We start from the raw sequence: 13,641 nt of genomic DNA, 5'->3' as shown, positions 1-13,641 counted from the left end.
TGTTTCTTAATGGTGGCTCGCTGAACCCTGCAGACTTGCTCGGGCGGTCTTGTCTATCTACTCCGTAGACTATTTCTCTATTAGCCTACTGCTCCTCTGAGATTCACCTGCGAATCGGGTACCTGACGTTGCCATTATCAAGCATCAGCATCAATCCCAACAATACAGCTACAATCACAGGTATGTAGCAAGTGAACTCTCCCTGATGTGTCTGTCAACTTTTTTCCATACCTTCTCTCTGTTTCTTCACGCTTGCTGTGGTTTGGTTTGTTTTTCTTTTTTCTTGATCCTTCTGCTCCATTTGCCGCTGAGGGTCCTGGGTCCCTACGATATGGGTACTGGGATCGCGCATCACGTTTCTTCATTTGATCTTGTCATGCTCTGCCGCCCGCTCTTTCGCCATCGAGATTTGGCGCCGCTTCCCCCTTTCTTCACCCTTGGGTCGGCAGCCAATCTGGAGCCGAGGTGCATACTCTTCCTAGCCCAAACGGTGGTTCCTGCCCGGCGTCTTGTTTAGCTTATCCGGCCGAATGGTCCTTGCTTCGTGGCGGATTGGCGGCATTTGCGCTGTCTGAGCTTGACGCTGGAATTTCTGGACCCTGCGAAAAAGACGAAGGGTATTGGGATCGGTACTCTTCATACTAGGTACCTGTGGTAGTTGAAAGGGTAAAAGAGTGAGTGAGAGAGTCAGACTAAGTGGGTAAGTACGTACTGTACTAGCCGCAACAGCAGCAGCCGCCGCCGCCGCAGGAGCAGTAGCAGCAGTAGCACCAGCAGCAGCACCACCGCCACTACCACCACTAATCTCACTTAACCACTTCACTATACCTACCACTTTCCACCACCACCCGGCGGCGGCGGCGGCGGCAGCAGCAGCAGCAGCAGATCCCACGGTGTATCTCTCCGCTCTTCCGCACGACGCACGGTTCTTGTCCCAGAAAATCCATCCCACTCCTTCTCTCCTGCTGCTCGTTTTGAGTTGCGGGATCCACATCTGACTGCTAGCATTCATTCCATTTTATTTTTAATGCTGTCTGTCGTTTTTATTTTCTTCCACTCAATTTTTATTTCAGTTGATATTATTTTCATCTTGTTATGTTTCTCTTTTCCAGTTTGATTATTTCAATTTGAATTCTTTTCTTTTTTTGTCTTCTTTTTTTCCTCTTCTGATTTTAGGACTTTTCCCCCTCTCAATATCTTGTTCCTTCTGATTTCTCTTATCCGATTTCCTAAATTGCCCTTAGATTGAATTCTTGCTTCTCGCTTTTTCGAGCCTTTCCCTCGGATGTTGATTTATTATTGTTCTTCTTGCCCGATCAGAAGGCGACAGTTATAGTGACAGCCAGCCCAGCGATCCACCACCCAGTCCCTCACTCAGCTTCTCTTCAATCGCCCTTTCTCCTCTCTCCTTTCTCTTCTTTCACCAGCCCCGACCACTCCTCTTCCTCAACGGGCCTGTGACTCGCAAGAAGCCGATACCGGGACAGAGAATCCCCCCGGAGAGTAGATCGCCTGCGACGGATCATAAGAAACCGGACTAAGAAGAACGAGGTTGCTCAGCACGTCCGGACCAGAAGCGCGTCAGAGACATTTCTCGATCTCGCACCCGACTGCTTGCCTTGCAGCTTCTCTTACATTCCCGCGCAGCAGGTCTCAAGAAAGAAACCGATCTCGAGCCCGAGTCAAAGACACGTGCCGGTATGTGGTGTATCTCTTTTGGTTTTCTCGACTTTTCTTGATCTTCTTTTCGGTGGGCTTTTGGTCGCCCCTTCTTTTCATTGCTTTTTGGCCCTGTTGAATTGGTCTTTGGATTTGGGTTAGGATTTTGGCTGTTGCAGCGGTTTCTTGTTCCTTGCTGCCCAGCCGCCTCACCTCGGGGTTGTGAATGGTCCTGCCATCGATGAGGGTACTGGAACTACTGCAGAGAGACACTGGGCTGTCTTGCTCCACCTGCATCGAAACAGCTTCAGAGATCGAATGTAGTAGTTCTGGGAGAGGATCTGAGAAAGCTAGCGGTCCCTATCCTTCTTTCTAGAACCTAAGAAGGTCGGGGGTGGCTTCAGGCAGAACCATCCATCCATCCATCCCTTTGATTTGCATTCCTATCTTGTCATCATTTTTGTCCTTGGGGGAGTAGGGGCGAGGTGTTTCGGTTGCACCCGTCAGCCCCGAAGATCCTCAACCGTCATTCATCAATTACCTATTGAACCTTTTTTTTTTTTGTTCTTTTTCTTTTTTTTCCTTTTCTCTCTCTCTCTCTTTTCGTTTTTTTTTTTTTTTTTTTTCCCTGTCGCCTATTTTTCTTTTGTCTCCCCCTCCCACCTTCCCGCACCCAGACCCGATTTGGCTGTTCTCTGGACCATGGTAGAGCCTTCGATGGGCGGGAGCCGTCTGTGACCACCGGTTGACTTTCCCCACCCTTTCCAGCGCCATTCTTTGACTGTTCGACTTTAGCATCATCACCATCTCCATCATAATCAGCTTCAAACAGTCCAAAATTCAAGTCAGGTGAGTTTCTTCTGTTCTCCTTCTGCAAGTACTCATTGAATTGTATCTGGTCACTTGTCTTATTCTTATCTTCCTTCTTTACTCAATTTGCTGGATCGGTGTATTTTTTCTTTTATTATTTGGCTTCTCCCTTGGTAATTTGCTTTTTGCTTGATTTCTTTTCGACTTCCTCATGATAGGATTCCCAACCATCGTTATTTCCATTTTGGGCCACTTCACTTAAGAAGAAGTCCATAGGCGGTCCAGAAACCCTCCCCCGGCGGCTGCAGAGAACATCAGGCTTAGCCTGCGTTTGCTGGCCGGCCTCCCCCCCCCTCTTCCCTCTCCTTCCCTCTTCCCCTCCCCTCCTCCTCCACCTCAGAGTCCCAGCCTCCACCTTTCCGTCCATGATCTGCCGCGGCACTAGTCGCTGCAGTCAGTCAGTCAGTCAGTCAATCAGTCAGTCAGTCATTCATTCATTCATCCACACATTCAATCATCCGTTTTATTTCGTTCAGTCACCTATTCATCCTACCTAACTTATCTTTACTCGTTTCTTTTCCATTCATCTCCCCTCCACCGCCTTCTCTCTCTGCTCCCTTCGGGGTCGGTCATGATCGCCCACATCTGGGTTGTCTCAGACTTGGGCGGTTATTTTTCATCCTTTTTCGTCCTCTTTGCTCAATTTCCTCTTCCTTTTCTATACTATTTTCTTTTTCTGACTGCTCTGATCTCATTTTCCTTTTTGGGAATTTATGCGATAATATTTTTTGTCCCCAAAATTCTCCCAAAAGAGAATTAGTCGCATCCTGTCTGGATTGTCACTTGCTCCTTTGACCTTTTACCTACGCACTTTCACCTTATCCTGATCCTCACCCTTCACCACTCTTCTCTCACACTAACCTCTTCTTCTGTCACCTTCCTTCCTCCCCGATCCTTCTTTTGCTGGATCTGCTTCCTTGGTTCAAATTTCTATTTTTTCCCTACTTTCTTCCCTCCCCACCCTCCTCCCTCACCCCCCCCAACCCAAAACCCAATTCGGCACTCCCTTGTCCGCCTTCGTTAGTGTGCCATCCCTTCCGTTTGGCGCCTTCTTATACATACATCGGACCTCCATCTCTCTGCCGCTACTTTCTACAATTCCTCCCCTACTTCCAATCTGACAACTCTCTCCTTCTCTCTTGTCCTTTGATGACCTTATGTGGATGACCTGAATGTTCTTGTTCTTGCTATCTTTACTGTCTGCTACCACTTGCCCTTCTTCTTTTGCACCTTCAACTTGCAATCATCTTTCCCGCGTCTTCAGGCTCGGTTGTTGACCGTGTTCTACCTAGAGCCTACAGCATACATTAGCATTGCACCCGCCGCACGCAACGACTTTCTACGACCCGTTACGACTCGATTTTAGTCCACTTTGCTCGCCTCGTGTCGTTGTCGCAGCACACCAACTTCTCTTTTGTGCCTAGCATCCCCGAAGACACTCGACGTTGGATGCTGGACTGTCACGTCGTTTTCTCTCTCCGCTTTGCTTATCACGACTTGAAACGAGACCCATGATTGTGTCCTTCTGAATCGGCTGAGCGTTTTCCCCTCTAAACCATACGCAAGCGCTTGTTGTCTATCTATTTTCCTTGGGCTTGCTTGTGAGAATCAAAATCCTCCCACGTCTTCGGATCTAGATTTCTGTCCGCAAAGTCTCTGCATAGCGATTTCCTTGGTCTCCGCCAGTGGTCTCTAGCGTCTTATGGTTACGACTGCCCACGAGCCTGCCACGATTGCACATTATCGCATGTCCTGCATTGCCTGCTAAAGCTATTCCATCTGCCCACTTGCATTGACACTTGACTCGGTGTGTATATTTACTGCAGATCCCGCACAAGTTTATCCTGAGAGTCTCGCCCCGGATACATTGCACGTTCAAGCAGGAACGAGCTCAGTGCCCGAAGTGCCGACTGATCTCAGAAATCAATTCATCGAAGAAAAAAACGAACGCTTAGAACGAGAACACAGACAAGCGTTTTCTCTTCCACTTTCTCGGTACGCCGGACATATCTTACAGTCCGACGTTCCACCGCACCTCCTCACTACCATTATTAGAACTGTTACCCCCGTCAACCGAAAAGCTGGAGCTACCGTCGATCTCGCAGGTCCACACCAGAGGTCCTGTTGATATCCCTTGGTATAACCACCACGCCGCAGAGAGACCTCTGTTGTCTGGTGACAAGCTTCCGGCTCTCAGTCTCCCTACGGCCTCGCAGGCCATCTCGGGCCAGTCCTATCGGGCGAGCTACGACGACGCCTCCGCCGCCGCCCTGGGGTCCAATAACACCAGCGCGCGTACCAGTCTATCGGGTTCCGCGCCCGGGGGTAGTGATACTCGAAGCCCGCCGACATCCTCGACCGACCTCACAACGGCGGCAAACCAGGGTCGCGTTTCGCTGGACGGCTCTGCACCCCAAGAGTACTCGCTCGCGCAGAATCAGGTTAGCGATAGTTACTATCAGAATCCAGCACCGATCAGCAGCATGAACCAGACGCAACCATACATGGACGTTCATTCTTCGCATTTGTCATCTGGCCAGCCTTATGCCTCGCATGCTGCCACCGCTGGGGGCATTGCTCACTACCCGCAATACCACCAGCAGCCGCCGGTTCTGCAGCCAGCATCCACGACATATGGGCCGGCCGGCTCCTATGCCCCGTATGCCTATCCAGGCGGCGTAGCTTCATCCCAGCCTGGCCTCCAGCCCCCAACGACATCTCTGAGTGGCCAGGTCCCGGCTCAATTGCTGCCCCTACCCGGTAAGTGATTCTCGTGGTTCCTTTTGACCGTACATACAGAGACTCTAACCGATCCCGTCGAACCAGCAGTGACAAGCCATGCGGTGGCAACTCAAAACTATGGCAATTCAACCGGCGCCCCTGCGCAGGGCTTCGTGTACGATCTCACCGGCCAGATCGCTCCGCCGGGATCGAAGCCACGCGTGACCGCCACACTGTGGGAGGATGAGGGAAGCCTCTGCTATCAGGTTGAAGCCAAAGGAGTCTGTGTTGCTCGACGTGAAGGTGAGATGGAGCACATCGTAGTCGGTCTGGCGAATACAGAGAACCTCATATTTGGCTAACCCTGCTCTACAGACAACTCAATGATCAATGGCACGAAGCTTCTGAATGTGGCGGGAATGACCCGCGGGCGTCGTGATGGGATTCTGAAAAGCGAAAAGATCCGTCATGTTGTCAAGATTGGCCCCATGCACCTCAAGGGCGTTTGGTACGATAATCTTGCTCTAGAAACTCGGCTCTAGCCACTACGTGAACGCTGACCATCTTTGGAAATAGGATTCCTTTCGAGCGGGCCCTCGAGTTCGCTAACAAGGAGAAAATTACAGACTTGCTGTATCCGTTGTTTGTTCACAACATTGGGGGACTGTTGTATCACCCGACAAACACAAGCAGAACTAATCTAGTTGTGCAAGAGTCTCAGCAGCGGCGCATGGAGGGCTCTCAAGCAGCCGCACGTACGTCTCAGGGGCCTCAGCCGCCTACTTTACATCATCATCATCATTCTCTGCAAGCTGGTGTGCCGTCGCACATGGCTCAACCCCCCACAGTGGCCTCGCAACAAGGTGGAAGGCCGGGGCTTGACCGGGCTCATACTTTCCCCACTCCTCCTGCGAGTGCCTCGAGTCTCATGGGTATTACCAACTCCAACACCTCATACGACTGGAACAACCAGGGAATGCCATCAGGTGTGCCCAACTCTCAGCCTCTCTCCATTGACACGGCTTTGAGCAACGCCCGCTCGATGCCAACCACACCAGCTACAACTCCACCAGGGAATAACATGCAAGGAATGCAATCGTTTCAGGGTCAGCCAGGCTACGACTCCAAGCCTTATTACTCTGCGGCGCCGTCCTCTCACCCTCACTATGCATCGCAACCGAGTGGCATGGCACCCTACGGGCAGACGATGTCCTCTACCCCTTACCTGAAGAGTGAACCGTACCTGAAGAGCGAGCCATATCTGAAGAGTGAGATGGGTCCGCCCTCAAGCCGTACGCCGGGCGCACAGCCGGAAGGAGAGTCGACTGATGTCAAGCCCGAACGGTATACCCAGAGCAATGGGCATGTGACCAGCGCTGGAAATGAATCGGTTGCGGAGCATGAGTCGGAATACGTGCAGCATGACAATTCCGGCTACAATACCAGCCGCGGTTCCTACACCTATACCACCAATCCATCTGTGGGCAGCCTAACCGGAGACCATTCTCAGCTCACACCCGAGATCACTGGCTCTCCTACACAGCAGAACGGCTCCGGAAGAATGACCCCGCGCACCAGTGGTGGTCCTCCGCCATGGGGCTCTGGGTACAGTACCCCCCCGCGCCCTGCGGCTGCCAGTAGTCTCTACAACATTGTCAGCGACACGCGCGGAACGTCTAACAACGGTGCCACCTCGGACAATTACTCGGTCCCCAATCCAACCTCGGGATATTCAAATTGTCTCAATGGTTCGATCGGTTCCACCAAGCGGATGAGGGAAGATGACGAGGTGGACCGAATTGCCCGCCCTGACAGTCGGGGCCCCGACTTTGAGAGCAAGCGGCGTAAGACGCTTAGCGAGACCTCTGTCGGAGGGCCTGTTGGCGGTGCTGCTCTTGGATTGCAGCCCATGAAGGCAGGGGGTGTCATGCCTCGTCGTCGGTGACCGGTGCGGGCCCTGAAGGGAGACACAATCGCGAATTAAGAGGGAAAGAAAAAAGGAAAAATTCAATCACGAAAAGCACGATCTTTTCTTTGGAGAAAAGACAAAATGTTTTCTTTGAAGGGTCTCTCTCTCTAATGGCGTGTACTATGGGGGTTTCGCTTTCTTCGCCTTTATAATAGACCTTCTCTTCGGCGTGGTTGCTCTGAGCTTGCACCACCATTTGTTGGGGTCTCTCACTGCCACCACCGAAGAAGCATTTATTCGGCTTGTTGAGTGTCTGCTGCGACAACCTGTACCCGGCTGGGCCCAGGTAATGATTCGGTAGGCTAGGGGAATATGCATGCATTTGTGGGCCTCCGTCGAAATCCAAACTTTCAATCATTTAATGTCTTTTGTCTGGAAGGTTTACGCATGAGGTTCTTGCATGGTGGGTTGCCGCGAAAAACAGTCATCATGAGGACTGTGTCTGTGCGGGTTCGGGGGACAATAGGGATGGTCAGCGCTCTGGTGTGTGGTTTTTGGTCATTGTGTTGGTTTGCGCATTGTTTCTGACCGGCTATATTTAACGACCATGATGTCACGAATTTCCTATGACGAGAATTTTGGATTATACTGTTTATGGCCCAGCCCTTTTTTTATTTGTTTTCATCGTCTTTTCTCTCCATTCCTGCATCTCCAGGGACCCAGCTGACTGGAGTCGGTTCCTGGTGTTCATGTTTTGCGCATTTGTTTTATCTTACATGTATGGGTATCTAAAACTCCATGGGTTTCCATTTCCAGCCTTTGATTGTAGTTCCTTGGGGTTCGAGTATAGCTTGTTGAGTTGAGTAGCTTGGTAAGAGAGAGACCGATCGACAACGTAGGGCCCAGAGGCCTGTGGCAATAGGTCATGTGCAAGTGAACGACATAATGACATGTGACCCGGCCTTGAGAAGCGGTGGTCGGGGCAGCAAGAACCCTACTTGCTGCAGGCGGCGCAGCAATTTATGCCTGGGAGCTTGCCACGTTTGGCGGAAAGTTCATAAGGAAGACGTCTCTTCTTCTGCTGGATGTTCTCCCGAACGGAGATAGCTACTGCACCCAGCTTGTGGGTGAAAACATTGCACTGGTCACGCTGGCTGGACCCATCGACTGCTTATACAGCGAGAGGTATGTGCTTCTGAAACATGTTGGCTACCAGTGCAAGATGATTGCTAGCTATTGCAACTACATACATCAACCGGTGTGCGGCGACTGCGCCGCTTAACGTACAGTAAATGTACAGTATAGCGATATTACATGGGTGGAAGTGAAAAGTGAAGTATAGTATGCACTGCACGTCCATACCATTCGTACATGCAGGGGAAATTGAACGGAAAGAGATGTGTGAACTGCTCGATAGAATCATCAATGTCATGAAATCGTGAGTAGGCCTAGAGAAGGAATAGAATACAAGATGGTGAGTGTACTGCGGACAAGAGATAGAAGGAAGGGGAAGAAGTGGAGGAAGAAACAAGAAACTCGCTGCGTGTACCTGACATTCCACCTGAGATTAGGAAAAAAAAAAAGAAAAGAGCTGCCATAATCTAGTGCATGAGAAAATTCTGTTGCGCAGAGCGCCCCGGTCGCGCAGATTCCGCGCTTGGATTCGATAGGTCTGCTGTAGATGCTGCTGCAAATAACTAGTCGTGACCTCCCCAGGAGTGTGTCCACGGCAAACGCTGTCAATGGCGGTTCAACTTCGGATTGATCGTGGGGATCGCATGATGCAAGTTAGTCAAGGGTGTAGCATCCCCGGCTCGGGAAGCTTATTCTGTCTGTCTGGCGAGCTCTTCATCTTGCCGCATCTGCCTCAATTGTCTCTGGATCTTTTTGGCCTTTTGGACTCCGAAGCCGTCCGTGTAGATCTCCCTCACTGATTCCAGGGGCATATTGTGCACTTCGGCATAGCAGAAGACCGCAAAGAGCCATCCCAGGAAGCATATCCCCGCGTAGAAGCCAAAGGCTCCGCTTGGAGTCATGCCCTTCATCATTGACAGAAACGTCGATGAGATGACAATGTTACAGCCCCAGCATGTGACAGTGTTGACCATGGTCCCGAGAGCCCGCACCTTTAGCGGCAAGAACTCGGTGCCGACCCATGAGATGGGAGCGACGCCGGCAGAATAAAAGGCAATGTAGATGATGAGGGCAACCAGCAGGATGATACTTGCCCAGGTCATCTCACGAGGGCCGGAAAAGCTGAGGTCCGAGTTGACAGGGATCCAATGGAAGACGACGGCAACGACAACCAGCGAGAGAGACTATAGATGGCTTGGCGTCAGGAACGCAAGAAGATACGCAAAAGTGAAGTCAGCAAAAGATACTGCTTACCATCCCTAGAAGTGTGACCAGCAGCATCAATCGTCGGCCAAATCGGTCAATGAAGGCGAAGTTGGGAAAGCCAAAGATGAAATTTGTTGCCCCAACCACAATGGATACGGCCGTTGCTTGGTTGAAACCAACCAGGGAGAAAAGTGTGGCAGAGTAGTACATTAACGTGTTGAATCCTCCGAGTTGTGAGACTAACGTGCGTCAGCGTGGACTTTCCAAGGCCAGGAGACAAGGGAAGGACGTACCGGCCATAACGGAACAGGCAGTGATCAAGGCGCGCAAGTTTTCTCCCACGGTAAAGAGCTGCTTGGCCTGCCACCACAGACTCTTCTCTGACACCGATACCGAGGACTCTTCAATACTATGTCGAATTACCTGGATCTTGGCGGCAACCTGCTGATCCGTTGCCCGAGGAAAGATCTGCGCGATGACCTTTCTGGCTTCCTCGTCTCGGCCATGGGAGACCAGCTGTCGGGGAGTCTCAGGGCAGAGTGGCATTGTAGCCGCGAGGGCAACAGCCGGCACAGCACCGATAGCAATGGTGTATCGCCATCCTTGGGAGATGTTGGTAAACGCAGCTCCGAGGGCATAGGAAATGAGTTGTCCAAATGTCACACAGATGTTGTCAAACACGATCATTCGACCGCGATACCGGGCCGGAGCCATCTCTCCAATGTAGAGAGGCACGATCATGGCTGCCTCACCTACACCAAAGCCAACGACCAATCGACCAACCACCATCTGTGCCAGAGAGAATGATGCAACTTGCAAGACCGTCCCCACGAAGAAGACAGCACAGCCAACGTAGATGGCTAGCTTGCGCCCATACTTGTCGGAAGTCAAGCCGGCGAGGACCGCGCCGATGAGGGCCCCTCCAGACGTGATAGAAGTAATCAATTCCTGATCACTGGACGAAATTGTCTGGCCCAAATCATCTCCCAGATTGACAAGCACGGCCGAAATGACACCAGTATCGTAGCCTGCAATAGCCCCGATAAGAAGTGGTCAGTACATCTGCTGAACGCAAGGGGGCCTGAAGCTCAGGAGAGGGAAATAATTCCATTGCTGCCGTTGCCGAACAACACAACGGGATACTGGATATCATGCTCACCGAAGAGGAATCCCCCCATAGAGACAGTGCACGCTATCAACCAGATAGCTTTGCCCGGCAGCGTTGACTCAATAGAGTCATCTAGGCCGTTACTGACCACCAGGTTCTCGTCATGAAACACATGTGGCTTCAACTCGTCGTTTGATGACTTTTTAGGAAGTTCTTCGGCGGCAGCCATGGTAGAATGAGGGTAGAGTAGAACACTGTGTGCTCCTGAGCAGTCTAGGTTGAACAATCCCAACGGATCAATCTACATTCGGCGCAGAGACACCTCGACCAGAAATAGGAATAGACCAGATTGACGAAATCCTCGGGCTTATTTACGCTGAGCATCGTTGGCTGGTCGTGAGGGGGCAGCGACATTCTTGACAGTACCCATGTTCATTCCCCCTCAGATGGGGGAAAGTTTCGGGTATTGCTTCATGGCTCGGCACGGTTCCATGGTAGACAGAATACCCCGGATTTCCCCAGATGCCTGTTACTTGCTCTATATCGCGGCGACTTTATTCGCTGCTTCGCCAATCAGGGTCATAGTTCTCAAATGCCGCCTGGATCCTCTTTGTCGATCAAGGACTTTGGAGGACCAGGGAGACAATAACCAGGACTGGACCTCGACCAAGGATATGCCTTCCGCTCTTGAAGAAACCGGCCTCGGTGGATTGGTTTTGATTCGTTGTTTGAGTTCAACGAGGCTTTTTATCCCGGAGTGTGTCAAATTCAAGGGGGAAATTTTTCCCGCTCTTGCTGGTTGCCACGAAGGGTAGTTTTCCCCGACCTGCTGCTTGCGTTCGGGAACGATGGCGATGATGTTCGGAAAAGTGAAGGTGGAGAAGAAAAGAGGAGACAGTAGATGATGACATGGTCATCTACCCCATCACAGGCGAGACCCTTGTGGTACTCACCCATGGTTTCACCGTACGGGCAAGTCGGTCTCTGATTTCAGCAAGATGCTCAGCACCTCGTCGGATACTCAAAACTGTGCGAATGCCACTTCTTGCTTCTGAGGTTATAAGTAGCACCTCCCAGCACCCTGGCAAGCAAACCAGCTGGCATACAATCTGACTCGGGCTTGATCTTCGCAGACAACTAGTCTCCCCTTGGGGCTCGATCACCCTTTCTTCATTTTACAGACCTTCTTCAACCGAGAGAACGGTGGAAACCATGGCCACCGATATGTTGTCTATGTTCAGCGTTGCGCCGTATGCTTTTGTGGTCGGGCTGGTAGGCATCTTGTATCTTTTCATTTGGCCATTTATGCAGTACCTCCGCGATTCGAAAGGTAGGCATCAGGGACACAAAACTCGTCGAGGTTCATAACCGCTAACCTCTTTAAAGGGCTGCGGAAATATCCTAATCTGACTCCCATCTCAGGGATGTCTGTAATCCCCTTCATGTTCATGGCTTCACGTGGATTCCGCTCTCGCGAGCTGATGGAGCTACACCGGGAGAAGCCCGTTATCCGCACAGGCCCTAATATGCTGTCATACGGAGACGTGCGCGCCATCAAGGACATCTATGGACACAACACCAAGTGCATCAAGGACCCGTCGTACGTCATCACGGCAGGCACTCATTATCATTTGGCCGATGTCGTGGACAAGCCAGATCACGCCCGGAAGCGCAAAGTTCTGTCTTCGGCATACGCTTTGAAGAATTTGGAGACATGGGAGCACAAGGTCAGCGACAAGTGCGAGAAGGTGGTCGCACACTTTGACCGTGTGTGCACCGCAGCTCCGTCCGCAGCAGTGGCAGCGGGAAAGCAAGCACCCGATCGAGCTGACTTGACTCTGGATCTCCGGGCGTGGACAAACCTTTTCACTTTAGATGCCATTGCCGACATTGGTCTGTCAGAGAAGCTGGGCTTCCTAGATCAAGGACATGATCTCTGCGTGGCGGAGCGCAAGGATGGTAGCACGTATGAGGTGTCCCTGCGTGAGGCTCTCTACCCTACAGCGCGAAAACAATCACTCATCCTCTGGAACTACGAGTGGTATCCGGCCCTCAACCGGCTGGTGAACGTGATCCCGTATTTCAAGCGCATGCAACAGTCCTCCGATCACTGGGACAACATCATCTGGCGTCGCGGAACCGAGCGGCTGCGACGGTACGAAGAAGGCGAGCGACTGGATGACTTCTTCCAAGCATTGATGGAGGACAAGAACGGCCGTGCCAACCAACTCGAATGGGGCGAGGTGCTGGCTGAGGTCAATATCATGATGAACGCGGGCAGTGTGACCACCGCCATCGCCATCACCAACGTGATGTACCAGCTGCTAAAGAACCCCAAATGTCTGCAGAAGCTGCGAGCTGAAGTGGACGCCGTCCTTGAACCGGACGAGATCATTGCGCCATACGACAAAGTGAAGCACCTGCCTTATCTACGGGCATGTCTGGACGAGTCGCTCCGTATCTTCCCACCTACTTCTCACGGATTGCCGCGCGAAACGCCACCGGAGGGAATGGAGATCCTTGGCCAGTGGGTCCCAGGCAACACCTCCGTCAGCATGTCGGCGTTTGTGGCTCATCGAGATGAGAGAGCGTTCCGCAAAGCCGACAAGTACATCCCGGAGCGCTGGTTGGGCGAGGAAGGGAAAGCATTGCAGCCGTACTTCATTGCCTTCTCGGCTGGCGCCCGTTCATGCATTGGACGCAATATCTCGTACCTAGAGCAGGCCAAGATTCTGGCGACCTTGGTACGCCGGTATGAGTTCGCCTTGCCGTCTCCGGAGTGGGAACTGCAGCGAGAGGAGACGATGAATCTTATTTTGGGTGATATGCCTGTGAAGATTTGGCGGCGAGAAGTACCGATGCATGACTCGTAGTTAGTCTTCTTTCTGCTCCAACTGTTTTGCGTCTTCTCACATTACCTTTTCACCTTAGATTTCGAGGCATAAGGCATAGGATGATCCAATTGATGACTGATGACTATTATTTGTTGTCGCTTGCCTCACACAAGCTTATTGCATAGATTGATCGCAGTGTA

General features: G+C 51.6%; 3 protein-coding genes across 3 annotated transcripts; 2 read left to right on the top strand and 1 right to left on the bottom strand.

Moving 5' to 3' along the window:
- The first annotated feature begins 4,881 nt into the window (after positions 1-4,881).
- BO95DRAFT_222569 (KilA-N domain-containing protein) lies at positions 4,882-7,363 on the top strand. The gene is made up of 4 exons (XM_025581206.1): positions 4,882-5,289; positions 5,359-5,553; positions 5,626-5,758; positions 5,827-7,363. The coding sequence occupies exons 1-4, from the start codon at positions 5,013-5,015 to the stop codon at positions 7,193-7,195; spliced, it is 1,974 nt and encodes a 657-aa protein (XP_025446652.1). The 5' UTR covers positions 4,882-5,012; the 3' UTR covers positions 7,196-7,363.
- Positions 7,364-8,982: 1,619 nt separating this feature from the next.
- Positions 8,983-10,836, bottom strand: BO95DRAFT_353057 (myo-inositol transporter; the record flags this gene model as incomplete). The annotated part of the gene is made up of 4 exons (XM_025582164.1): positions 8,983-9,477; positions 9,548-9,738; positions 9,793-10,527; positions 10,659-10,836. 4 exons carry the CDS (start codon positions 10,834-10,836, stop codon positions 8,983-8,985), a joined length of 1,599 nt encoding a protein of 532 aa, XP_025446651.1.
- A 995-nt stretch (positions 10,837-11,831) lies between these two features.
- Positions 11,832-13,480, top strand: BO95DRAFT_353290 (cytochrome P450; the record flags this gene model as incomplete). Its single annotated transcript, XM_025582175.1, has 2 exons — positions 11,832-11,937; positions 11,994-13,480. The coding sequence occupies 2 exons, from the start codon at positions 11,832-11,834 to the stop codon at positions 13,478-13,480; spliced, it is 1,593 nt and encodes a 530-aa protein (XP_025446650.1).
- Between the last annotated feature and the right edge of the window lie 161 nt (positions 13,481-13,641).

The sequence above is a fragment of the Aspergillus brunneoviolaceus genome, assembly GCF_003184695.1.
Source record: "Aspergillus brunneoviolaceus CBS 621.78 unplaced genomic scaffold BO95scaffold_6, whole genome shotgun sequence".
In the NCBI taxonomy this organism is placed as follows: domain Eukaryota; kingdom Fungi; phylum Ascomycota; class Eurotiomycetes; order Eurotiales; family Aspergillaceae; genus Aspergillus; species Aspergillus brunneoviolaceus.
Note: the sequence above shows the minus strand (reverse complement) of the source record. Positions and strands in the feature narration are given on the sequence as shown.

Bases quoted from the DNA above. Each gene is read 5' to 3' on its own strand.
- BO95DRAFT_222569 (XM_025581206.1), top strand. From the start codon at position 5,013: ATGAACCAGACGCAACCATACATGGACGTTCATTCTTCGCATTTGTCA. The intron at 5,290-5,358 runs GTAAGTGATTCT...TCGAACCAGCAG, and splicing joins TCAATTGCTGCCCCTACCCG to TGACAAGCCATGCGGTGGCA. The intron at 5,554-5,625 runs GTGAGATGGAGC...CCTGCTCTACAG, and splicing joins CTGTGTTGCTCGACGTGAAG to ACAACTCAATGATCAATGGC.